The 24,899-nt window shown below is 45.6% G+C and overlaps 1 protein-coding gene across 1 annotated transcript in view; it reads left to right on the top strand.

Annotated features, from left to right (window-relative positions):
* Window positions 1–24,240, top strand: part of LOC146186029 (fasciclin-2-like) — a 263,166-nt gene extending 238,926 nt beyond the window's left edge. Inside the window, exons 2-9 of the mRNA XM_084606958.1 lie at window positions 12,635–12,794; window positions 14,401–14,540; window positions 14,854–14,988; window positions 15,859–16,002; window positions 16,655–16,839; window positions 18,659–18,755; window positions 21,376–21,546; window positions 22,229–24,240. Of these exons, the coding sequence (XP_084463084.1) occupies window positions 12,635–12,794; window positions 14,401–14,540; window positions 14,854–14,988; window positions 15,859–16,002; window positions 16,655–16,839; window positions 18,659–18,755; window positions 21,376–21,546; window positions 22,229–22,455 (1,259 nt within the window). The 3' untranslated portion in view covers window positions 22,456–24,240. The remainder of the gene's footprint in view (window positions 1–12,634; window positions 12,795–14,400; window positions 14,541–14,853; window positions 14,989–15,858; window positions 16,003–16,654; window positions 16,840–18,658; window positions 18,756–21,375; window positions 21,547–22,228) is intronic.
* Window positions 24,241–24,899: the final 659 nt, after the last annotated feature.

The following is a 24,899-nucleotide window of genomic DNA, read 5'->3' as shown; positions in this document are numbered from 1 at the left end:
TCTGACGGCATTTTCTTGCGGAGCGGCATTCCCCAAGGCTACACGCAAAAAGTTTTGCAGTACTGGAGATTCGTTTGGAGATTGTTTGGACGCAATCTTTATCGTTCTTTCTTCGGAACTCTCTGGACTTGGAATGCTTTGCGAGGTGAACTGGGTATAGCACTTTGGAGCCTGTGCGTTCCCTCCCTTTATGCAGCATATCTACGCAAATGCTTTTGGAAGAACAGTTCATTGGCATATTTCTTAGTTGGGATTCATTTTTGTCCCTTTCATATATTTCACAAGGATCATTTCTAGTTGTCACAGTGAAGGCTGCTCGTGCGTGCAGAAACTCAGTAGCGAGATTGCTGCCGGGAGAAGGCGAAGTTCCCGCTTTTCAAGTCGACTTTTTTTATACATATATATTTGACGCTGAAGACATATGGAACGCATATAATCACAAAGGGAGAGTTCCAAGCGGATCTTGTCGAATGCTCTCCTTTGCGAATGCTAGTTTCTCTACGGCCGCCAGTGTAACTCCTTTTTGAAGCGTGTCGTTCGAAAGCACGTCGTCGACGGCACCGTTTCTCGCTGATTTCGCACGTCACCTACGGGACTCTTGCACATGAGCACCAGTTTGAGGACTTGAGCTCAATGACTTCCCGGCACACTGCCCCACAAACGGCAGCACTGCACTGGTGACCTAGCATTGTCTCTTTATTGTAAATAGTTCTGAAGGACAGCAGAGTAGATTAAAACTTCGATCAGTGATAGCATTTTCGATTTGAAAGGGTGCACGCATAAGTTGCTGTCGCAATCGGGTTAGCGCTCGGATGTTCAGGCAATTTCCTTGTGGTCTATTTAATTTTATATCTACTGCAAAACGCTGGACACAATGTACAGGTTCCTGCGAAAGTCTCTGGAGCACGTAAATTATAACACGGCCAAATTTTTGTGCCAATGTAAGCATGCAAAATAAATTGAAAGCTGTGTTTTTTGCTTTCCTGGACATCCCCCACAGTGCACTCATCCGTGCCTGTCTGCTCCTCTGAGCAGTGCGGAAATTAAGTTTTTACATGATTTCAATGTTGTGAAGACATGTTCAGAGCGTACGGCTGCCCGCGTAAGACCATCACTCACTGATGCGCCCCCCTCCCCCCCCCCTCTCTCTCTCTCTCTCTCTCTCTCTCTCTCTCTCTAACTCCTATCGTGAAGGCTCAGCTCCTCTTTGTTCAACTCCGTAGTCAAAGCACTGTGGGTGTTCTCATGACGTGACGCGCGTGGCTCGTGATTTATCTGCAACGGCGACGTGTCGTGGCGCATCGAGCTCTCTCTCTCTCTCTCTCTCTCTCTCTCTCTCTCTCTCTCTCTCTCTCTCTCTCTCTCTCTCTCTCTCTCTCTCTCTCTCTCTCTCTATCTCTCTCTCTCTCTCTCTCTCTCTCTCTCTCAAATATCTCGCGATGGGAGGCTCGCCACCCTCTGTCGCCGTTTTCCCAACGCGCCCAACTCTGCCGAAGTAGGGGCGGAGGGGCAGGGCAGACTGCTGCTGCTGCTGAGAGAACCGCTACGAAATTGGGACCGGCACTGCAGTCCGTCAGGAAGGACCGCGATCCGCCGCTTCCCTTGATGAAACGGGCCTGAAAGCCCTTATTGGAACCGATTCTCGCGCTCTCTCCGTGCGCATTTGTGTCTCGGCCCGAGATCACACAGTGCACACGCGGGAGCGCGCACAGGGGCGATCGGCCGACCGCGCGTCCATTATTCACGCCTCGAATCTCTCCCCCCCCCCCCCCCCCCCCCATCCCCCTCCCCGCCCTCTTGCATAAGCGCTTGCCAACGTGTGTGGAGCTCCCTCAGTATTTTGCAACTCTCTTAATGTGCTGGCGTTCATCATCTTCATCTTTTCCGTGCCTCTGCCTCGGTGGAGAAAGTAGAACCATGTTCTCCTTCCTTTCTCGCATAGCATTCTGACTATCGCGAAGGTTGCGCATTCATGCTTATATGGAATTCGATACTTTTTTCTGTTGTTTATATGCAACTTAGCCCGCGAATTCGTTGCGCATTAAGCCCCAAGAGCTATAGCAAGTATTTCTTTCCCGGGCCTCCTTCGAGAAAACTGAAGCAAGTTTGAAATGATTAAAGTACGTATAGCGAAGATTGATCGACGCAGTCGTTGCTCTCTCTCCTCTTCGCCCGTTTCCGGCGATCTGTCTTTCAAAGCCCAGTCCTCCATATGTGTCCGTGTCTTTTTGGCTGCGCTTTTCGCGACTCTCTATCTCTTGCGCGGGCTTTCTCAATGCTCTCCGGGGCTGCTTTGGCACTGGCGCAATGTGCCTGATGCCTGTTTGATAGCCGTCTCGGCTCCCGCACTGCTGGCCCGCCTCATGGCAGTTTGATGCGGCAGTGCAGTACGGCTATATGCGCATGCTCCTCCCTTTAGTGGACGGGGCTGAAACACTGGGCACAACACTAACGGACATAGTGCGCGTATACTGTTCATTGCGCACGCTGCAATAGGCGCTTCGGCTGTGAAGTATCCGGTACTTTATGACTTCATATCTGGGCTAGGCTGAGGCTCGAACAGCGCAGTCTAGAAAAGGGCGAAAAAAAAAAAAAAGAAAGAGATCGGGAGGGAGTAATAGTTTATTGAATTAATTACACGAAGTTTTTGTGCGCAGATTCAGTTAGAAATAAGATTGATGAAAATTAGTGCGCACGAAAGAAAATAAGTTAATATATGAGCTTTCAGCCCCCCAAATACTCCGCCCCCTCCAAATTTCTTTTATTTTTCTCCATGCGCTTTCTCGAGCTCGAGCATGATGTAATTTACCAAAACTCGAAGATGGGCTAGATGGTGCATTGCAACTTAACGAAAGGTAAAAGCGCTCAAGAAGACACACCCTCGAGTGAGGACGACACAGGACATGCGCAAACTCTTATCTGATTTATTTGCAGCAACGCCAGCAAATATATGCTGAAAGAGGGACATGCGCTTTTCCCGATGTGAAAAGCTTCCAAAAGTTCACGCGCTGTCTTATCGCGGCCTCTGCCCAGGATCTTAATGTCACTCAGTCGCGGCTCGCACGCAGTGCAGTTCGCGCAATGTGCTGCCAAATTTGTCCCTCCACCCCTTAAACCCCGCAAACGATCCCCTGCCCGGTCATTAATACAGCACCCGGTCTGGCCTATGTATGCCTTCCCACAGGTCAACGGGATCTCATTAACGGCCGACCCATGCAGCAGTTGACAAACCGCTTAGCATGCTTCTTCACACATCCGCTCGGTTTTCCAACACGCGAAATGCGTGAGCACAGCTCGGCCATCTTCTTCGGAGCAGAGAACACCACCGGCACTCTGTCTTTTTGCCACTGTCTTCACGTGGTGGGCAACCTTATGCAAATACGGTACCACAACAGGTTTAGCCGTATTTTTCTCCGGAGAAATCTTTCCCGAACATGGCTCGCTTGATTTTCTAAGAAGGGCTTCCGTCACCGACACAATGACCGCGCAGGGGTAACCGGCAGACAGCAACCGGTGTATTTGCTTACTAAAACTCGACTGCACAGCATGCGGGCACGACTTTGTGAGGGCAGACACCAAGCATTGGTTAGCGATAGCTCTCTTAACAGTTTTGAATGAGCCGATAGGTAGGGCAAAAGTCTTTTCCGTGCCCGCGGAGCGTACATCCAACAAACAGGACCATTCCCTAAAGTAATGTTAACATCTAAAAACTGCAATAAACCCTGTGAAGGAAGCTCGTGCGTAAACATCAGACTTCTCCCATTCTGCCAAAAGTTGTCCAAAATACCACCCACCGCGTCAGTGTATGTCAAGTTTGGTAGTTAAGAATAATCAGAAAGTCATCTACGTACCGAAACATCTTTAGCACAGATATCCCATTAAAACTCTGCTCAAGGGCGCGGTCTACAAAGGCTAAAAACACGTTGCAAAGAGCCGGGACAACGCACGAACTAATGCATATCCCTTGTTTCTCAGTGAAGTAGAGCTAAGACACAAACAAATAGGCCAGAAAAACTTTTTTTTTTTTTTTCAAGAGAGCAGTGAATGTGGTCGCTCATTCACTGTCGACAGCATTTATTTGTTTCCCCCATGATCGTCCTGCTCGTCGGTGCGGCAAGAAACTCTCGAAGCGTTCGCATGGCTGGGATTTGCTTTGGTTAGGGACTAATTAACAAATAACATTAATAGCATCGAGCTCGTTGAATTCCCTTATTGGCCTACATATTCACCTTGCTCGATCCTTACACTGTGTAGACCTGTGTTTTGAAAAATCACCGCGAACAGCATGCGTGGTTCAATCTAGCTATACTGTAAAAGCCAAGCTCGGTCGCAAGTACGAAAATCTCCCTTATCGAGATGCGTGCTTCAAGATTTTGGGAACTAAACTTATCATTACAGATTCCCTAAAGTTGGCGCTCAACTCGCGCCCGCTTAAAACGCCGGACGCGCTGAGAAAATTAGAGGGGGAGGGGGGGGGGGGGGGGGTACTTTAGGCGCGTCCGCGTCGCCCCTGACTCGACACGCTCATCGGCGGCCATTGTCGGGCGCTTCGATTTAACGAGTCGGGTGCGCGGAGCCGCCACAGCGTCTTTGTAACGGCGCGCCGCCAGTTTCGTAATTGAATCCGTGGGAGGCAGGGGCGCACTCGCTTATGTATGCGTAGACGGTCCCCGTGTTCTAATTGAGTGAAGTGTAAAGTGGTGGTGCAACTTGGGCGCCGGCGAACGCGTTAATTAGTTTGCCCGGCACATTTCCAGGAGGCGTCGGCCTATATGCAGTAGCTGCCCACGCAGCAGCGTCGCCGGCGGCTCCGCGGCCCTTTAGTCGTCTCTACTGGACGTCGCGCAGCTGATAATGCATCGATTGAAGTCTGCTTTCCGATAGTGTGCGAGCCTTTCTGTGGTCATCCAAGGTGCCCTAAAGAATAGAACATTATGCGTTTCATGAGACAGGTTGGGCCGAGGTTTAAAAGTATCTGCTTTAGTTAACGTTTAGCGATTCGTGTGGCCCATGCTTTCATTGTTCAAAGGTATTGTATGTAATATGGACGTAAGCAATGCGCAGAGTTGAGCGAACCCGTGTAGTTGTGTAACAGTGGTGCAATAACTCGTGCAGTGGTGTGATGGCATATCGTAATTGCTGGATCGCTGAACCATAAGCAGCAGGCAGCTTTGGGTTACTCGAAGCATTGAAATAAAATCGCTTGGTGAGCTTATATATATATATATATATATATATATATATATATATATATATATATATATATATATATATATATATATATATAATTACTTTTTGGACGCTCTTCGTAAATGGTGACGAATAGAGAAGCATGCGACTTCCCTTTCCTCTTCTATTCAAAGCTGCATCGCAACCTCTGATATATATATATATATATATATATATATATATATATATATATATATATATATATATATATATATATATATATATATATATATATTATCAGAGGTTGCGATGCAGCTTTTAATAGAAGAGGAAAGGGAAGAGGTTGCGATGCAGCTTTGAATAGAAGAGGAAAGGGAAGTCGCATGCTTCTCTATTCGTCACCATTTACGAAGAGCGTCCAAAAAGTAATGCCCTACTTTTTTTTTTTTTTGTAAACAATATAGCAGAAAAATGAAAAGTTTGTTTCCCATAATTTGTCCGTACTCTAGGAAGGAATAAACTTTTGTTTCTTGCGAATCGCGTTTTGTTATCATTTATTAGTGAAATTTGTGGGTTAAGTTATACTGGAAGTTCGTCGTTTAGTAAGTTGTAGAAGAATGTGCATAGGTTGTATTTAACGAGTTCAGCGACTGCCAGGATTCCATGATTACAAAGCAAATACTTAGCGCTGGACTCATTGAAGGTGTAAGTAATTATTCTAAGTGCACGATTTTGAATCGTTTGTAAAGAAATTAAATGCGTGTTATAAGTGTTTCCCCAGGCTACAATGGCGTAGGTGATGTGGGAATGTATGAATGCGTAATGCAAAGATATCAGTGTAGAATGTGAAAAGAAGGCTCGTGCTCTGATTAGTATGCGTATGCCATATGCTAGTTTAGTTTTCACGTGGGCAATATGCAGATGAAATTTTAAATATGAATCTACCTTCACGCCCAAGTAGTTGCAGTAATCGCTTGGGGTAATTATATGCTGGCCAATTCGAATACTCGGTGGGGATGTAATAGTTATTAGGCTTGAGGGGAATAAAAGGAAAGAAGTTTTTGAAGGATTAATCTGAAGCATATTAAGTTCACACCAGTTGGAAATATGAGCAAGGTCCTTGTTAAGATTACTAACCACAGTCGATACGAATTTCTCTGAAGTGAAGATAGTAGTATCATCGTCATATAAGATGCATTTTGAAGAAGTGAGGCGGTTAGGCAGGACATTAATATAGACAAGAAAAATAAGTGGGCCTAGTATTGAGCCTTGTGGTACGCCTATATTAGTAACTTTTCATCGGAATAAATGCCTAAAATACTTACTAGCTGGCTGCGATCTTTTAAGAAATTTTTAATCAGTTACAATGGTGGGCCTATTATTCCTGCCGCTTCTAGTTTCATGAAAAGAATTGAGTGGTTAATAGAATCGAATGCTTTAGTGAGGTCTATAAATACTGCACCAGCACAGTTTCCTGCGTCTATTTCCTTTTTAAGTTTATCTGTTAAATATAAAATTTCTAGGTCAGTAGAGTAGCCTGGGCAAAATCCATATTGAAAAGGAGAACGGACAATAAATTTATTGAAATATTTGGTCAAGCGTTTTTCAATTAACTTTTCAATTACTTTGCTGAAAAAGGGGAGTACACAGATTGGTCTGTAATTCGTTAGCGAGGAGCGGTCACCTTTCTTAAACACCGGAGTGATTCTGCCGTTCATTAGTTCGTGAGGAAAGATTCCGGTCTTCAACATGCTTACATGCTCAAAGGTGGTTTCTTATACATTTATCAAAGTAAACTAATAGATACCAACGAGAACCTTCCATGCGGCCGACTTCATGCGTCCGACTTCTCATGACAATTAAGCAGGTGAATTTAAAGGTTTTCAGCCACGATATATTGCGCTTTCTACCTCAAAGGTGGTTTCCTACACATATGTCAAAGTAAACTAACAGATACCAATGAGAACCTTCCATGCGTCCGACTTATCTCATGACAATTAAGCAGCTGAAGTTACGGGTTTTCAGCCACGATATATTGCGCTTTCTGCCTCAAAGGTGGTTTCCTACACATTTGTCAAAGTAAACTAACAGATACTAACGAGAACCTTCCATGCGTCCGACTTCGCTTCTTGACATTGCCGCTCGCAACTCCTTGCCGACACGTTCGAGCCATTCCGAATCCCAGCTCCCAACTTCTCTATGTGCACTGCGTCTGCAAAGCTTCTCGGCACTTACCAGGAGACTCTGGTTAAGAACGTGAGAGTTAGCAAAACCGTTCTCGCTTTCGCTCTTCGAACACGCCGAGACGCAACTAGCCGTACCCCTTACGTACCCCAGATACGTGGCGCCGCTTCTCGGTGGCTCCAGAGACTAGCTAGCGCGCCTTCGCCGTGCCGGTATTTCTTTTTTTCTTTTTCGTGCGTAGAAGTACGAAAATGCATAGCTGCAGCGCTCGACAGATTGAGATTATCATTAGTGGACAGACCCTGCCATCTGTTCGCTTGTGGTGTGATTTACTTGTTATACGCATGCACCAACCATTAGTAATTACCCAGTATGCTTTCGAGTCAGTGGCATACGAAACGCGAGACTCGATAAGATGAAGGAATGCATTGTGTGAAATAACTGCTCCGGTCTTAAAATATCTCAGAATTTGCGTATGTCCAGTGGAGCTCCGACAGAATCGGGATGCATTGGTGTGCAGGAGAACGCATACGACGAAGAGAAATGTGCAGATGTTTCAAGAAAACCCATCATTAAGTTTTAGAGGCAGGTTTCTTTAGATATGAGGGCAACTTCTGTGACACAATGTATCAGTGTTGACGGACAACAGAAGGCAGGGTGATAATGTTAATTGTAAGATGGTTAACGAATTATTATCGATAATTAACCTTTCTAAATATTAGTTTTCAGTTGGTAGTCTAGTCGCAAATAGATATTTGTAGCGTAATAGAATTTCCAAAGCGCCATTACCCTCCGCTCTGCGGCTACACAAATTTTGGCTATCTTGTGACTAAAGACGCGGCCGTTTGAAAAACCCACGCTCTAAGCCACGGCCACAGCGTCGTCAATCAATGGCGCAAGTGCCACGTCACCTCCTCTATCCCGCAGTAGCTGAAAAAGCAAGCGGCGCAGACATGACAGAGAATGGGGACATGGCATATTCAAGGAGGGATGGTGATTAAGTCAACGCCGTGGGAAGTGAAAGTCAGAGCCTGCGCATGTGTCATTGTGCGTTTAATATATGTCCCATCGTATGCGCTCAGAACACTTCTCTTGTTCACGATAATACTCACATGGTGAGCATTTTATGCCGCTTGTCAATGTGCAAAAAAAAATATATTTTTTTATTTACTTGTTTACTTTATAATATTTGCCGGCCCTTTGAAAATACCTGCTCGCGCCAATTTCGTTAGCAATATCAATCAAGAATGCCCGGTCACTCGCTATGATGTTAAAATTGCGAAGAACCAGTTCGTTAGTAGCAGCTTCTATAATATACTGCCAGTGTGTCGATACGCGCTGTGAAGAGGCTTCGGTAACGCTTCGAAACTAAAAATACTCCACCTGTCGACCCCGCGTCTGCGTTCCCCGAAGTATGCTGAATGCTTTGTACAATTTATTTGGCTGACGTTATCAGCATAAATATATCGATTTTTACGTCACATATAAGGCACTGTAATGTTCACCATGTCCCAGGTAGCGCCCAAGAAACGCTCTCTGGGATACGTGCCATCTTCGCGAGCGACATCCAACTATTATTCGTCGTTTCTGCCAGCCACTGCAGTTCGTATCTCGTGGGCAGACAAACGAAATTAGAACCACGGGGTGTAGCGGTGCGACGAGCTTGAAGAAAAGGACAACTGGCTGAGCAATGAGAATTTTTGTCGTTACCAGCCGATCGAAGCACAGTATTGGGAAAGGCAATCGGGATCCAACAGAGCAGAGTCCTTCATAGAAAGAGTGATTTGAAGGAAGGAGTTACGGAGTCACGAGGCAGTACCAACGTGGCACGCAAACACCCGCTGGGTTACTGCTGAGCAGGATCCAGGGTGTTCATAATGCAAACATAGCCCCCATGCTGAGGCGTCGTATAGTACTCGGCGGGGTCCGTCTTCTTTCTCTCCCCCCCCCCCCTCTCCTGTGTCTTGGCAGTGGCATCTGTGCTTTCCCGTCGAAAACACATTCCTGCGTCATCGTTAGGCCAAAGAGCCAGTGGGCCGGAAACGCGCCAGGCGCTGATTCGGCGCGCCCGGGATCCATGCCGGGATCTTTCTCCGCTGTGAGCGCGTCTTCGATCGGAATTGCTTCAACGTGAATGCGCTCGCGAGCTCGCCGCCCGAGGATCCGACGTCAACGAAGCTTCGGTCTTTCCATTGTTCTTTTCGGTCCGTTCGTTCATTTGCTTCGATTGTTTATCCTAGAAATTTGTGAGTCATCGTTGATTGGGGGTGGCGACAAAGGCTGCGCTGCAGAGAGTTGCGTATTCATGTCTCTTCTCTCCTGAATGGATCTCATGCGCTTGACGTCCCCAAAAAGTGCCTAGAGCGATGCGCATTTCGGCACCTCACAACACTGCTGCTGTTTTCAATACGATAGTGTTATTTTCCTGGTTCGCGTGAAGAATTTTTACCGTGTACACTTGCTTTTGGTGAATAAATTTTATTTCTTCCAAGGCGCAACTATCCGAGGCACACTGATTAAGCCTTAGTTGAATGGTGCTCTTAATTCGTACTCAGAATTAGGCCGCAAGAATTCTTGGTCCTGGCTGCAACGCGCAAAAGCGACAATGCATTTAGGCGTTTATATATATATATATATATTTCATAACTGCAGATCCAAGGTAGAACGAGAAGGGAAGATTGCTACACAGTATATATAACCGGGTAAGTGTTGAGTCTGCAATTTAGCCAGCGTTTTGACAAGAGGACATATGTCTTGTCGAAACATTGGCTCACGGAGTGAGGGTGCCTCCGAAACATTTGTTCTTTTCTTTTTCTTTTTACTTCTTCAATACCTGCGGCTATTCAACCTTCTGTGAAACCTCTTGGGCAACGAAAGAAATGATGTTCCTGGCTCGGCAGGTAGTAATAATAGGTGGGATCGAAGTAATTAGGGCGACCCTGAAAATGGGAAACTTCATTTCCGAGTTTTCTGTTTGCACATGAGCAACAAGTAAGTCGCTGCTTCATAAAAGATCCGGCCTGAACGCTCGGAGATGTGATCAGGCTTCCCACAATCCTAACATTTGCACAAGCGCTCATCGTCATGCCGCTTGCAGCACTGCGGAAGGTAAGGGGGACCTGGGCCAATCAGATAGCGCGGGTATTCTCATCCCGCCATTCTCCCCTGTCACCGATCCTGATTGGCTTAGGTCATCCTTACTTTTGATAGTGCTGCATGTGATTTTTTTTTTTTTTTAATCTGAAACCAAAGGAAGCTGCGGGGGGCCTTGCTCTTGGGTCTTCCGCCATCCTTGTACTTGTCTTACTTTACTCTCACGTTAAATTGCTAGTCATGGTCTTATCATTCGTAGTGGTCGCAGCAATTCGCTTATATTCTCTCCTCCGTTCTCCGTCCAGCGTGGGTGCTTGCAGCTTCTGTCGCAGCAGTCCCCGTCGAAGCTTGACAGCGTACGCTTCCCGTTCCTCCGCCAAACTATACGCTCGAGTTCACCCGACTGTAGATGCGAGCTCTTTCGCCCGCAACCAGTGCTCTTATATCCTTGTCTCTTTTTCGCACTGGAACGTTTTTCCCTTTGTGTCGATTTTACTGCGGACGCAGTTAAACTCCAGCGTAGCGTAACACGCCAGCCTAAGTACGGTCCTCCGGGGAGAACGGCATCTATCTCTCGAAACGGAAATATAACAAAAATATAAATGGCAGGAGTGAGAGAGAAAACGAGGCGGAGCTTGAAGACAGTAAAATGTGTCGTAAAAAGTTACAAACGAAGGCAACCTAGCTGCCGTTGAAAGAGGGTTCTTCCCGAGAACGAAGCGGGCACGAACGCGCACTACTGGCGGGTTCGTACCAATGAATTGCCCCCGGGGCTATTTTCCGCGAACACTGCGGCAACGATCGCAGACGCCGTTATCGGAGCTCGCTGAATTTATTCCTTCTGTACTCGTTTTTTCTTTACGCGTACTGTAGCCGTTGCATTCGACCACAATTCGCTGCTTTCTCCAACCTGCATACAGTTTCTAAGCACGCGCAAGGCTTCTTGCTGCGTATCGTTCGCTCTTATTTACCTCTTTCCTCGCCGCCATCGGTTGCTATTGCATTGCGCTTTGTCAGCCGGTCGATGTGCTGTCGGTGGTTTCTCGGTCCATTGTTGTCCAAGTTTTACTTATTGAATTTCGTTTTCCGTTTCGCCGAAGTGTTGACGCCACAGAACGGAAAACGTCTGAGTGAGATTCAACGACATGAGTGGGCGGCGATTCATCAAAATTCGCGCTTGATTCCTGAGAAAGGTAGTCGCTATCGGAAATCCCGAGAACCTGTTTCGCATGTCGCATTTAGTCGTTAGTGTGTAAGGAACCTTACGGACGTGTTCAGAACGACAAAAACGTGCGCCAGGTGAGCGTCAGGTTGGTTCAGTTTACAACACCAGGTATGCAATCTGTACGTCGCCCTGATTTTTTTTTCTTGTTTTTTTTTATTATTATTACGCAAACTTGTCATAAGGCATATTATAAAAACCCGTGTAAATTGTTTTCCATAAGGAACCGGAGAAGGCTCCTGCTTTTATTGTTGTCGGCGAGCCATTTGGAGAAGTCCTCTTCCCACTTCCTGCAGAATCTTTATCCTTGATGCCCTTGTCCCTGCACAAGTCCACAGCAAGTGGCGAACATCCCCTTCTGCAACTGATGTGGAACACTTCGGGCATGTGGTGGGTCCGATGTCTTCTTCAGATTCCCATCGGCATGTTACCGACGGGGTAAGGGCCGCCCTAGCTCTCATCCTTCTAAGGGAAACCTCCTCCAATCTCGTTAAGTTATGAGGAAGGGGGAAAGTACACGGGGGAATTAGAGCACGTGTACTTTTCCTTAAAGAGGATGCTAAGATGGGCTTCAAAAGGGAGCCTGGTGGGGGATGCATTAGTGTTTGGAACTGAGGTGGTCAACTTTTTTTCTCGTAGATTTCCTGGGTTACACCTAGTGTCTTTGTCACTTTATTCAGTTGTTTTACGGCGGTTAAGGAGTCTGTACAGATGTGGGCTTCGCCCTGTTTTCGTTCGGTTTAATTTCATGCAAGTGCGCGTGCCGCTCGATCGAGTTTCTTAGGCACACTCATCAGAGGGCGTATGCTCAGCTTCGCAGGCTTGAGTTTGAGCACTGGCTTGAGCGTTATGTTCTTCAATTCTTCCAGCTTCCGTGTCGTCCTGTTAAGTCGCATCTGCCTGCACCATGGCCTGCACTGATCGCGCGCTGATGGCCTGCTTCTCGCTTTTTTTCCTTCGTCGCAGAATGTCGCGGCGAGCTCTTCCTGCAGCCAGCCAAGTCCGAGGTGAGCATGTTCACGCGGGAGAACTTCTTCGTGACGTGCCTGGGCGGCGCGGGCACCGACCAGCAGTCTCTCACGTGGACAGGCCCTGACGGCCGCCAGATCACCGACCTCAGCGGAAGGCACGTTTCCTCATGTTGCTGTATCCCAAATTATTTGTTTTCTTGTTTGTTTGTTCGTTTATTTATTTATTTATACCCCCTGGCCTTGCATGAATGTTTCTCAAATCCAATAGCAACAGAACAAAAACGCCTCAGATTTTAAGGGAGGAAAGAAAGAGCAAAAAAAGTAGCGACAGAAATGGTGACACTGTAGTGAGGCTACTTTTTGTGCATTTTAAGCCTGTTATAATTAATTTGTTAGTGCTTTTGCAAAAACGATTGGTGTCTTTGATAGTGACTGGATGGTGTTGCAGACAGATGGTTCAACTCACGACATGCTTTTGGTAAGAATGAATAGTTGGTTAATGCACTGGGAAGGCAACCCTATTTCCCTATTTCTATTAACGTTGTGTGAAGGTACATGAACTTTGAAGCCATAATCAATACATGGGGAAGATACAAGGCGCAGTTGTAATGTACCGGAACTTGAGCTCGTAGTTGTGACGCATATTTTGTGAAAAGGGGAAAGTCTAGATAATTTGCTTCAGAAGGGAAGAAGAGGAAGATCAAGTGCAATAGTTCTGATGTTGGCAACAACAGTATGATGGTATAATTGGCAAGATAGAATCAGACAAAGCAATTTTGCACACTTTCAAGATTCTTTATTATAGTAGCATTTCCAGGGTCTCATATCGAGCATGCTTATTTGAGATTAGGTTTGACATAAGTGACGTTGAGTGATGAAATAGTTATGTCGGGAAACATTGTGGTGCTTTCATGTGAAGCAGCCATAACTGAAATTTCTGGATTGATCACAAACCTAAATGCAGCACTTACAAAGCTGGGTAATTGAGATATTTGCAAAAGTGGATGAGCAGTAGTACTAATTATTTTCAAGTTGGAAATGCCCGACATATGTGAGATCCTCCACACCATGCACCCACTCCTGTGTTTACATCTGATCTGAGATTTGCCTGTAAGTCAGTTTTCACAGTGTCGCAAGTATCAGTTTCATGAGTGAACAGAATAAGGGGATGAAATGTTTTACAGGATGGGGGACATAAACAATGCCTTCCATGTCTATCGTGCATTTCTCCACAAGAAGTGATCAAATGTTCAGCTATAGCTGCCAGCCTTTGTAAGAGCTAATGTCATGCATCAGAGAAAGAGGTCACAATCCTCATATTCATATTTTATTTAATAATCATAATTTGTTCACAGGAAGGGAAAGGCACAGTATCTCTCACACTTGCTCTGTGGACACCTGAACCGCATCGTAAGGGTAGGGAGGAAGGTGGGAGGGAAAGTTGAAAGGGAGAAAGGGGAGCCATAGTGGAGGGCGACGGAGTAATTTTGACCACCTAGGGATCTTTAACGTGCGCTGACATCGCACAGCACACGGATGCCACTTCATTTCGCCTCCATAGAAACGCAGCCGCCGGGGTTGGGTTCGAACCCGGGAACTCCGGCACAGTAGTCGGGCGTCTTACCACTGCACCACCCCACTCTTTACCTCTGTGATGTCTTCATTCTGTCATATGGTATGCTTTCAGGGCTGCGGTCAGATATTTGAATTAGATAGCAGTAGAGTGCAACTACTTTTTTTTTTCTTGTTTTCTTCCTTCAGGATCCACATTGAGCCTCCTCTTCCCGGCCAGTCCGATCTGAAGCTCGTTGTGGAAGAGGCCAGAGAAACGGACAAGGGCACCTACACCTGTTCCTCACCAGCGCAGGGCGACGAAATATCCTTCAATCTAATCGTCTACCGTAAGGATTCTTCTTACACCTCGTAGGTTGCGCTTCGTGAGAAATCATTGTGCATAGCTGCATCCTGCATCTAGCCAATGTTGCACAACTAATATCCTCGTCCTCTCAGCATCATGCAAGATTGAGCGTATAAATTTAATCGGAGTAGATATATTGTACAAGATACGGATTTCACTTAGTGATAGATCAGTGATAGAAAGTGATAGATTTCATTAGACTCTTTTCGTTAGTGTGCCCTTAGCCTATGCAACACGTGTGTATGTTGTGAATCACTTTCTGACCCTGACTCTTCTTTCTTTCTGCACTTGCCCAGGAGCGATCACTTTCGAAGGCACTCCCGAACTGCAGCAAGGCACTGAGGGTGAAGACTTCACGCTCAAGTGCAGCGCGCAAGCCGATCAGAAGCCCGTCGTCTCCTGGACCCGAGACTCCAAGTCGATTATAAACGGTACGGGCTTCAAAAATCTCACTCGTGAACGCAGTTAAGCTCCCATGCGTGATTAAGTTTGTTTTTTTCCTTTGGTTTGGGACAATTTCCTTACAGAATCCTTCCTTCAAGGTTATCGCATCCCAGTCTTTGTGAACGGTGCATGAATCTGGGTTATATTTGCACAATGTTTACACAAAGGGCAAGGGAAAATACAATGAAAAACCTCTGTTTGAACCTTTGCTTGGGGGTAGTGCTAAACAGTGTGCACCACCTAGATTTTGCCTGGCTGTTAATATTTTTTCCTGTTGGCGTTCAGGCATGTGAAAGACTAGATTAAGAAATAGAATAGGAATTTCATTATGTGTCCCGTTATTTCATTGCCATTCAATTTTAGGGTGCTTTCTCTGCACTGCTGCAATGCATTTATGGATAACTGTGACCGTTAAGTTGGTATCTCGGCTATTATTCTTATTTTGTTCCGCTTAAGTGAGAACTGGAAATAAATTCAGTGAAGTGCAGATAAAGATGTGTTGGCATTAACATTCTTTATCATTCATCCTTTCTTGGATTTTTCACTTCGAGGCTTAACATGTTTGCTTTGATACTTATCAAGGACTACCTAATCTTGCTTCAAGCATTAATTCTTCCAGCACTAGAGGAGTTCCCGCAACCCTTTTGTCTAGCCTTTGAAACTGCCTGTGAGGGGTGTCAGCCACTACTCTCCGTGTGGACTGATTGTTAATTGTCGTGACTAGCCACCGTATACTCGCTCAATCTCGTGCTCCTTTTCTTTTTTTAGAGTGGGCTGTGTAGTACGCACGAGTGGCGACCACAATACAGCCTTATCATTAATAGTGCTGTGAATTCGCCTTCTCTTGGTCTTCACAGACAAGAAGTACAAGCGTGAGGGCCAATCACTGCTCATCCGCAACCTGTCCCGCCAGGACGCCGGCAACTATACGTGCAGCGCTTTCCTGGCCACCCCTCACCTCTCCTCAGTCAAGTCCAAGGTGGTGACGCTGCAGGTCAACTGTAAGTCCTTGTCATGTCCACGGTCTGTCCGTCTCGTCCCGCACGCAGTGAACTGGATGCGTTTTCAATTTACTCTGCTACGAACAGCCCTTTAAAGAACAGTGAAGCTCCGAGTGCTGCTCCGTTCTTTACCTGTTAATGAGAGCTGAACGGAGAGCAAAAAAGAAGGTGCCCAATATCACAAAACGCCTTTCGATACCTGGAGAGCCTTCGTGTTGCTGACTACATTATATTTCAGCTCAAAGAGAGAGAAATAGTAGAACAGAAAAGCAGGGAGGTTAATGAGGTAAGCCCAGCACTTATATTTCAGGTCAAAATTCGAAGCGTTCAACTACTTAAAGGCCATTTTAATAAAAGAAAAAAAGTGACAGCACAACTAACCGCCGTTTCTTGCAGATGCAGGATACACAAAGGAATTGCTGACAGAATGCATCGTTGCAAGAACTCTGGCTAACAAGCTAACCGTTTCGCAATATGACAGACATTGGTAGGAAGAGGTGATAGCCAACATCCTTGTCTGTGTTTTAGCAGCGTTGGCCTGAGTCTCTTTGGTCTCTATTTTTGCCTTTTGTACCTCGCTCGCTGAGAAGTGGCATAGCTATAAGTTCTCACCTCTAGTACTGACCTGTGCGCACCACGTACGTGGTTTCAGACCCTGCCGAGTGGAAGCAGCCCATTCAGGACGCGGCCTACTCGAGTCCCGGCGCCATGGCCGTGCTCCACTGCGAGGCCGCCGGTGTGCCAGAGCCCAGCGTGCACTGGTTCCGCAACGACCATCTCCTGGAGCCCGACGAGAGCCGCCAGATCATCGGCGACGTGGGTGCCAGCACACTCAAGGCAAGTCTTTTTAAATAGAAGAAACATCTGGGCAAGCTGATATGGTGACGTGATGAATAAACAGCGCTAAAGACGAGGACGAAGAGCAAGAAGCAAACAGGACGGGCGCTGACTCACAACTAAAGTTTATTGAATAAAACACAGAACAAAAACCCAAGCCAAGCCGCACTAAACCACACACTAAACAAATACCAAGTCATGACGATCCAGCACACATGCCATGTTCAAGAAACCCAACCTCATTATCTGTTAAAGTGATTGACGGGTCACTAACACATTTTTCACCTAATCGCATGATATGTCTGGCCTCAAAGATTGCTCACGTTAAGTCGTGGTTTGGCTATGCAGAGGCTAGCAGTAAAAAAAATAACAAGGGATGGAACTGTTGCTCAAGCTCGTTAGCAATTCACCCGAAGGCCGAAACTTAGGAGGCAGGGATGGGAGACAAGGCGTTGCTAATGCTGCTACACGTAGAGTGGTCGGGATGCAAGGAGGCACCCAGTGGTTGTTTATGCTAGGAATTTGTCTCTTGAGGGGGTAAATTAGTTGGAAAGGGAATTTTTCACACTCTGGGGGAATTACAAAAAGCAATATTGTCTCAAGGTGCTAAATTGCGCGACCAAGAAGAAAGCCTGGAATTAGGGGTCTTATTGATGGAATTTTCCGTAGTGGCACGAAACATCAGTGGAGATAGGGTGTCATCTGACTTTTGCAAGGCAGTCTCTTAATTGCAGATGTTCCTAGCACTTCTGATTTTTCTTATCCTTATCTAAGCCTTCCTTAGCACTTATTTAAGCAGTGCTTGCAGCGATGTGCATATGTGCTTTTCATACAAATACAATGGTAAAAGGAAAAGACAGAAATAAGCATGGGGGTGTCTCTTCTTGTACAGCTGGCATCCTGCTCGACCCACACGATAATATAAAGTGCTGTACGGTCTCATAAATGGCATGCGATCCAGATGGAAGACTGGCAGATTGGTGTAAAATTTGGCAAACATTTAGTGGGTGCTCAGTTGTGCAAAACACCTACGACAATCTCGAATGTCGTAAAACCACGTGCATGTAGGTTTCAGTGACTAGATTTATTGCCATAAACCTAGTGTCATCTCTCGTCACAAGCAAATTGACAAGGCCACATACTAGCAGCTTCGAGCACTAACTCAAAAATATAACGGCGCTGCATGAAAATATTTATGATTAAATCTGTACAGCTGAACCAACATAGCCGTTCAGCCGTATGGTCGCACGCTTGCGTTCAGTGTAGAGACTTAACACAAAATTATCAGTGATAGTTCCACTGCCGTAGCGTTTTATAGATATTGAAAGGAAGCTGTTATCAGCTTCTTCCCAACAGCACCGTACAGCAAAGAATGAAATTCTGAATCAGAACAGTGCGCATTTAAGTGTTGCTGGCACTAGCACCTTCAATATAACATTGAGGGATCAGAATCTGGTCCAGAGAGTTGAATACGTATAAGCAGAGTCCTTCTATGCCATGGTATAAACGACCAAGGGCTGCCTGCATTTCGCGGTTGCTAGAGATATGGATGATAGTGATTGCGGCTGACTGCATTTCAGATATTTTCCCGCTGAATTAAAGTGATTGCTGCATTCGCATTCAGACAGACGATTCGTGACAGGCGGTAGGAGCTAAACCTTTACCATGCCTAACCTGATGGAAGAGCTTGTTTGAAGCCATTCAGCCAATGATAGTGTCGTTGGTAGATTCTCATACTGCATTATTTTGAGTGCTTTTACATTGCCCAAATATTTTGAGCTGCTTGAAGTTACCAATCTCTCGCACTTGTCCTCTGCAGATCAAGGTTTCTGACATGTCTGACTTCGGGGAGTACATGTGTCGGGCCCGCAATGACCTTGGAGTCCTGGAGCATGTCATCACTCTCAAAGAAGGAGGTTTGTCATGTGTGCTTGTTTATTTTTAATGCGTTCGCTTTTTTTTGGCTGGATTTTCAGTTTTGAGGTGCTGTGGTGTGGCATTGCCGCTTATTATGGGAAGAAGGCAAGCACGATTGTAGGAAGCAGATGGTGTGAAAGTAGGGGAGAGTGAGGGCAAAAGGAGATTCAAAATGTTCTAACGTGCCCAAGCAGGCCATGGGAGGGGGCAGACATGGTGGAAGCAAGCAGGTGGTGCAGAGGGGGAGGGAAGATGGAATAGATTGAGACCATGAGTGTTCCAGTGTGCCTGAGCTTATGCACCTGAGCAGGCATTTGTACTTTTGTACTCCACATCATGTGATAATGGCACCGAAGTCTTCTTCACTGGAGAAACTCGAAATCATTAGCCTTTATTGCTGCTGATAATCGTGACTCATGGGACACTTTGTCACGGGAATCTGGTGCAGTGTCATTAAATTTGAAGTCGTCCTGGATAATGCGACAGTTGTATGTCACGTGACTTGGGTGTGAAACCTTGAGTCAACTGAATCACATGCCACTGGTCACATGACTCCAATGTGATGTCACTGCTTTTTGCAAGTCATCCTTAATCACGTGACACTTTTTTGCCATGCGACTCTACTGTAACATCACATTGTGGAAGTCATCCTGAATATGCGACACTTTGTCACATTACTCCAGAGTTGCATCATTGCTTTTGGCATGTCATCTTGAATAACACAATATTGGCTTCTTTCATTTGTGTATGTCATAATGAGCCCCTCATTTCCCCTACAATTTTCTGCTTAATATCCTGTGAGGGCCTCGGTTCTGGCAGTCTCAAAGCCACGTAAGAGAGTTCTCACACAGCTTTCGTCCTCCTTGTGAATCTCATTCTACGCAACACGCATGGTAACTTGGGATGTTCCTTGTCCGCTCCTATGGATGAGTATGGCACTGGTGTGAACACTGTGAAGGTTAAGTTATAATCAAAGTTAATACCAACGAAAGTAAAACATTGCACAGCTGTCGCTGTAACCCATTTGCTCTTACCCAGTTGGTAAGAGCACCAGACGCGATATTTGAAAGTTGTGGGTTTGGATCCCACAAGTGGTGCGTCGTTTTTCCAGTACTAATTCAGATCAGAAGCAGAGACAAACAATCCCCTCTGCTTTCCTTGGGCTGTCAAACTGATAGGTTCTTTCATTCGCGATGCTTCTTTGTGACGTGACTCCGGTGTGATGTCATCACCTGTTGCATGTCATTCTAAATTACTTCATATGACTCTGGTGCAACATGACCACTTTTTTGCGTGTCATCCTTAATCATGTGGCACTTCTTTGTCATGTGACTCTGGTGGGACATCATCACCTTTTGCATGCCATCCTAAATTACGTCATGTTACTTCGGTGCGACATGATCACTTTTTTTGCATCTCGTCCTTAATCATGTGACACTTCTTTGTCATGCGACTCCACTGTGACGTCATTACATTTTACAAGTAATCCTGAATCACATGACATTTTTTGTCATCCTGAATTGTGTGGAACTTCTTCTCGTGACTTGGTCATGAGGTCATATGATTAATTGAAAGTTACGTATAATGCATGATGCCGCATAATGCATTTTCCACTTCATTTTTTGGGGGCTTATGACATCACATAGTCATGATTACGTGGCTTCTTATGAAGTCATTTGACTGAGTATTACGCTATATTACAGCACTAGATTACTAATGATTATATATGACTGGTGAGACTACATACACCTTCATACGACCGATATCATATAACCTTTTGGGCCACGACTTCCAGTGACACATTATTCAGACAACCCCACCACGGTGGCACAGTAGTTAGGGTGCCCGACCGCTGTGCTCAAGGATGCGAGATCGAATCCTGGCCTTGGTGGCTGCTTTTCGATGGAAGCAAAACGCTAGGCACGCGTGTGTTGTGCTATGTCACTGCACGTTAAAGAACCCCAGGGGGTCAAAATTTAGCATCACTGCTTAAAGATTAATTTATGGTCAAGCAAGTGGAGATAGACTTATGCGGATTTGCTCGATGTAGCTTGTAGCGCTTCATATGTTCCGATTTTCTCATGTGTGTGTGTTGTGCGATGTCATTGCACGTTAAAGAACCCCAGGGGGTCAAAATTTAGCATCACCGCTTAAAGATTGATTTATGGTCAAGCAAGTGGAGATAGACTTATGAGGATTTGCTCGATGTAGCTTGTAGTGCTTCATATGTTCCGATTTTCTCATGCTAACTTCTTATGAAGCCTTTGTGAGAAAAACAGCTGGCAAAGCTCTTATTTTTGTTATTTAGCTCTCTTCATTGCTGGTTGAGTATCAAAAAATAAATGTTAGTGTCTATACATAAATTTGTATGTAGACGTGGCGTGCATGGACAGTCTTCAACCTAAAATCCGCAGCTGCGTGCCTTTTTTTTCCTTTTCCACTTGGTAGAACCATAGTTAAGATATGCGTACAGCTGTCGACCAGCCAGAAGACGTATCTCCTGCCCTAAAGAGTTTGAGTGCCCAGAAAATGCTCATCTTTTTGTGCAGTAGACATTGCTGTTGAGTGCTCTTTGTCCTCCTGCATAAATGTGCACTGCCCTCTTCTCCGCTTCTGCAGAGGCGCCCAAGGCTCCGCGAGTTGCTGTGGTTGACTCTAAGCCGAACAGGCTGGTGCTGAAGATTGAGCACCCGCGCAATGAACCCCTCGAGGTGGTGGGTTTTCGCGTCGAGTACAAGACCGACAAGGACTCTAGCTGGGACAGCGCAGAACACCAGGAATACGACACTGGTGAGCACACCTCTGCATATCTGCTACCCCCTCATTGCCTGACTGGTGAAGTAACCATCTTTCAGTACCCACTATGCTCCTCTTGGCTTTGAGAACACAGCAACTTGTCCACGTTGAGAGAGAGAGAGAGAGAAATAGTAGAATAGAAAGGCAATGCCCAGTAGTCTACCCTACATGTGGGGAGGGGAAGAAAGGGAGAAAAAGGAAAGAAATAGTGCCAAAGTAAGGAGTCCGTCACATGTACAGAGATCTATAGTAAAAAGGGGGTAGAGAGCATACACTTAGTCTAGAACTCAACCACGAGTCCTTTAAAAACTTAAGGAGCACTTTCTCTGCTTTCCTTTCTGATGAAGGTGTCATCCAAGGACCCAGAACCTTAGCTTCAGTAAGAGCGCGAGAGTCCAAGCGGCAGAGTGTAGCAGCCAGGAAGGCACGCTCAAACTGTGGGCAGTCACAAAGTATATGTGCAATCGTTTCGTCACACCCACACTGCTCACATGTTGGAGAGTCTGCCATGCCATGGGATAAGAACTATATATTTCTTTTACGGTCTGCAATGCTACACCTCTGCATGTACACAGCATTCACTTGCCAGTAAAATTAATTCGACCCCGATTTTACCCTTATGGCAGACGATGCCTTGCCAAAGCAGTTCCTGATTTCGTTTTTGTTTTTTGCCCAGAAAATGGCATGCAGTACGTGCTGAGCAATCTGAACCACGACACCAGCTACGCCATTCGTGTTTCGGCCCGAAACGCGGCTGGTTACGGTGACTTCTCAGAGGAGATCTACCACCGGACCAAGGACCCGCAGCACTACACGCAACACAACACCAACGCCGCCACTGGCATCGCCCAAATCGCGCCCGTCCTTGCCTCGTTAAACTGTCTGCTCCTCCTCAGGCTCTAATGAGTTGCACAGTACTCACAGTGGGAGGGAAGAAAAAAGAGAATGGGCTTAAGGAAAAAAATGGAGCCATGTTTCTTGGGCAGGTGACTGACATGTGGCTAGCGACGAAGGCCTTTTTCCATTGCTTTGCTCTATGAGCATACCAGTCTGAGGTTGTTGTAGTCGAATAGTGTTTAAAATATGCTAAGTTCTTGTTATGAGGCATCCTGATGACATAGATACGTCAAGTGTCAACACGACTGAAAATGCAAAGATGCATGACTACAGGCTGTCTTTTCTTGTGACCTGCAGCACAGCCGTGCAGGGCTGCATTTCTAGCAGCCTTACATAAGAACACTGGTCGCTGACTTTCTAGGTGGAACGCAATGGCATTATCTCTGTTGAGGCATTCTTTGCTGTCATGCTAAGGATGACTTTTGTATTGAGTAGCGGCTATGACTTCGCATGTGCAACAGACAGGCACATGATTATGACTTCGGATGGGCACTTCTTGAGGAACTGGAAAGCTGGCCACATAGCCACGTTATGTCTAAGTCACCTGCTGCAAAGAAGGTGTAAGGATATAGGTTATGAAGGGAAGTGACGATAGTGTTTGGGACAGTATTTTTATTTGTGACCATTTTAATTTTTTTTTTTTTGCACTCCACATTGTTCTTAGTGTAACTGTATGAAAGATTTACAACTGCCTGTATAGGAGAACGTTTCACAAAGAGTATTATTAGACACTTGTATGAGAGATGTTTTCTATTATTTTGAACGCTATACTACGAGAGACATACTTTATTTTTATTTTTTTTTTCATTGCTGAACGTTCCACTAAGACTTGTTTAAAGCATCTTTACATTCTCTCTGCCTAGCGCACAAATATTTTGTCTACAGCTTCATGCCATGCCTGCTGCAGAAACGTAGTTATGGCACTCAAGGCTAACGTTTCAGCAACGTTAAGTGTGTGACCAAGAAACCACTGCATTTAGTTTCTTTTTGTTTTTTCTTTTTTGTTTTTTCTCAAGCATGCTGAGGTGCTCGACATCGATTTTCAGATGCTGCAGAGGGCTCTGGGTGCCACAGCTGCTATTTCTGTTATGATCATCAGCACTAACGGATTTAACATGTGTATGTACATGTGCGTGTGTGTGTATGTGTGTGTGCATGTTTTTGTGGAAAAAGAGCAGTGCTGTCGACTTAAAACAGGCTTTTCACATTATTCACCGAGACAAGCATATGCGTGCCAGTGTGTGTACACCACAAAGGAAGGAAAAATCTCATTTGTGGCTGTCGAGAAGTGTTCAACCTCTCTTGAAGTTCATTGTTCTTTATGGCTTGTAACCTTGTAGATGTTCTTCCATAATGCAGATCTCCGTTGTGTATGTGGTTTTTCACAAGAGTACACTCGTATCCAGTGGTGTTTGGCAGGGCTTCGAAAGAGCTATGGAACCACCGCTTGCAGTATGTTATAGCGTGGAATTTTGGTGTTCGGTGTCTTTTGTGACCTCTGTTTTTTTTTTTTTTCACTAGCTGCAATGATTTTGTTGGCCCACTGACCTACATAACCCCCGTGTCCCCAAGAGAGCGCCATTGTTTGTTTGCAGTGTTTGCTCATGATTCCTTTATTCTCCAAAAATATCCAGCGCTTCTTGCAACTTTGGTAAAAGCTGTACTGTCCAGAAATGAGCTCGGTGTCGACGCATGTATCCTGTACGCAAATTAAATGCAGCTTTTGCATTCACTGTGCAAAAAGCACCTCAATGCTATTTTTCATTTTTTTTTTTTTTTTTTTTCACAAAAGCCAGCGCTGTGCTTGAATGTTAAGGGTGAAGCATCATGGTCTTTTTTTTTTTTTTTTGATGGCTGAATAATTTGTAATCTTTGTACTTTACTAGTAGGACCAACTCTTGACCACAGCAGAAACACACTACTATCAGTTCAAAATTTGTTTGGCATGTTCACAGCTTTCAGTGGAAGTTATGGTGCGAGACAAGAAGGTGCGGTGCACTGTGCAGGCTGGTGGCTTAGAGGCCATAGCTTAGTACAAGGGCTTCTAGCTTCTCTTTTAACTTCAGGTGGTTGGCTTCAAGCTTATGAATATGGGCATAAAAAAAGTCACTTTCGTGGATATCAGCTTGAGTTTGACCTGATGGCACACTTGTCTAATGCCGCAGCGCCTGTTCTGGTAGTTTTTTTTTCCACGTTTTAGTACCTTGCAGCTTCAAGAAATATTTATGCTGGTCTCTTTGCTTACCACGTGCATTGCCACACTGGTTTTATGGTGACAAAAGCACCGTCTTAATTGTTTCACGTTTTGCGTTTTGCTCCCTCTCTGGTAATTGCCAAGGAGGAGTGGCCTGAGCAACGAATGGTGCAGAATGAGAGGAAATACTGTTTTCTTACAAACTTCTGCTCAAGTACTGTTTGGAGGTGTCACGCTGGGGCCCTCGGGGTGCCCA

The sequence above is a fragment of the Amblyomma maculatum genome, chromosome 6 (genome assembly GCF_055883805.1).
Source record: "Amblyomma maculatum isolate TAMU_Amacu chromosome 6, ASM5588380v1, whole genome shotgun sequence".
Lineage (NCBI taxonomy): Eukaryota > Metazoa > Arthropoda > Arachnida > Ixodida > Ixodidae > Amblyomma > Amblyomma maculatum.
This window is presented reverse-complemented; position numbering and strand designations above follow the sequence as displayed.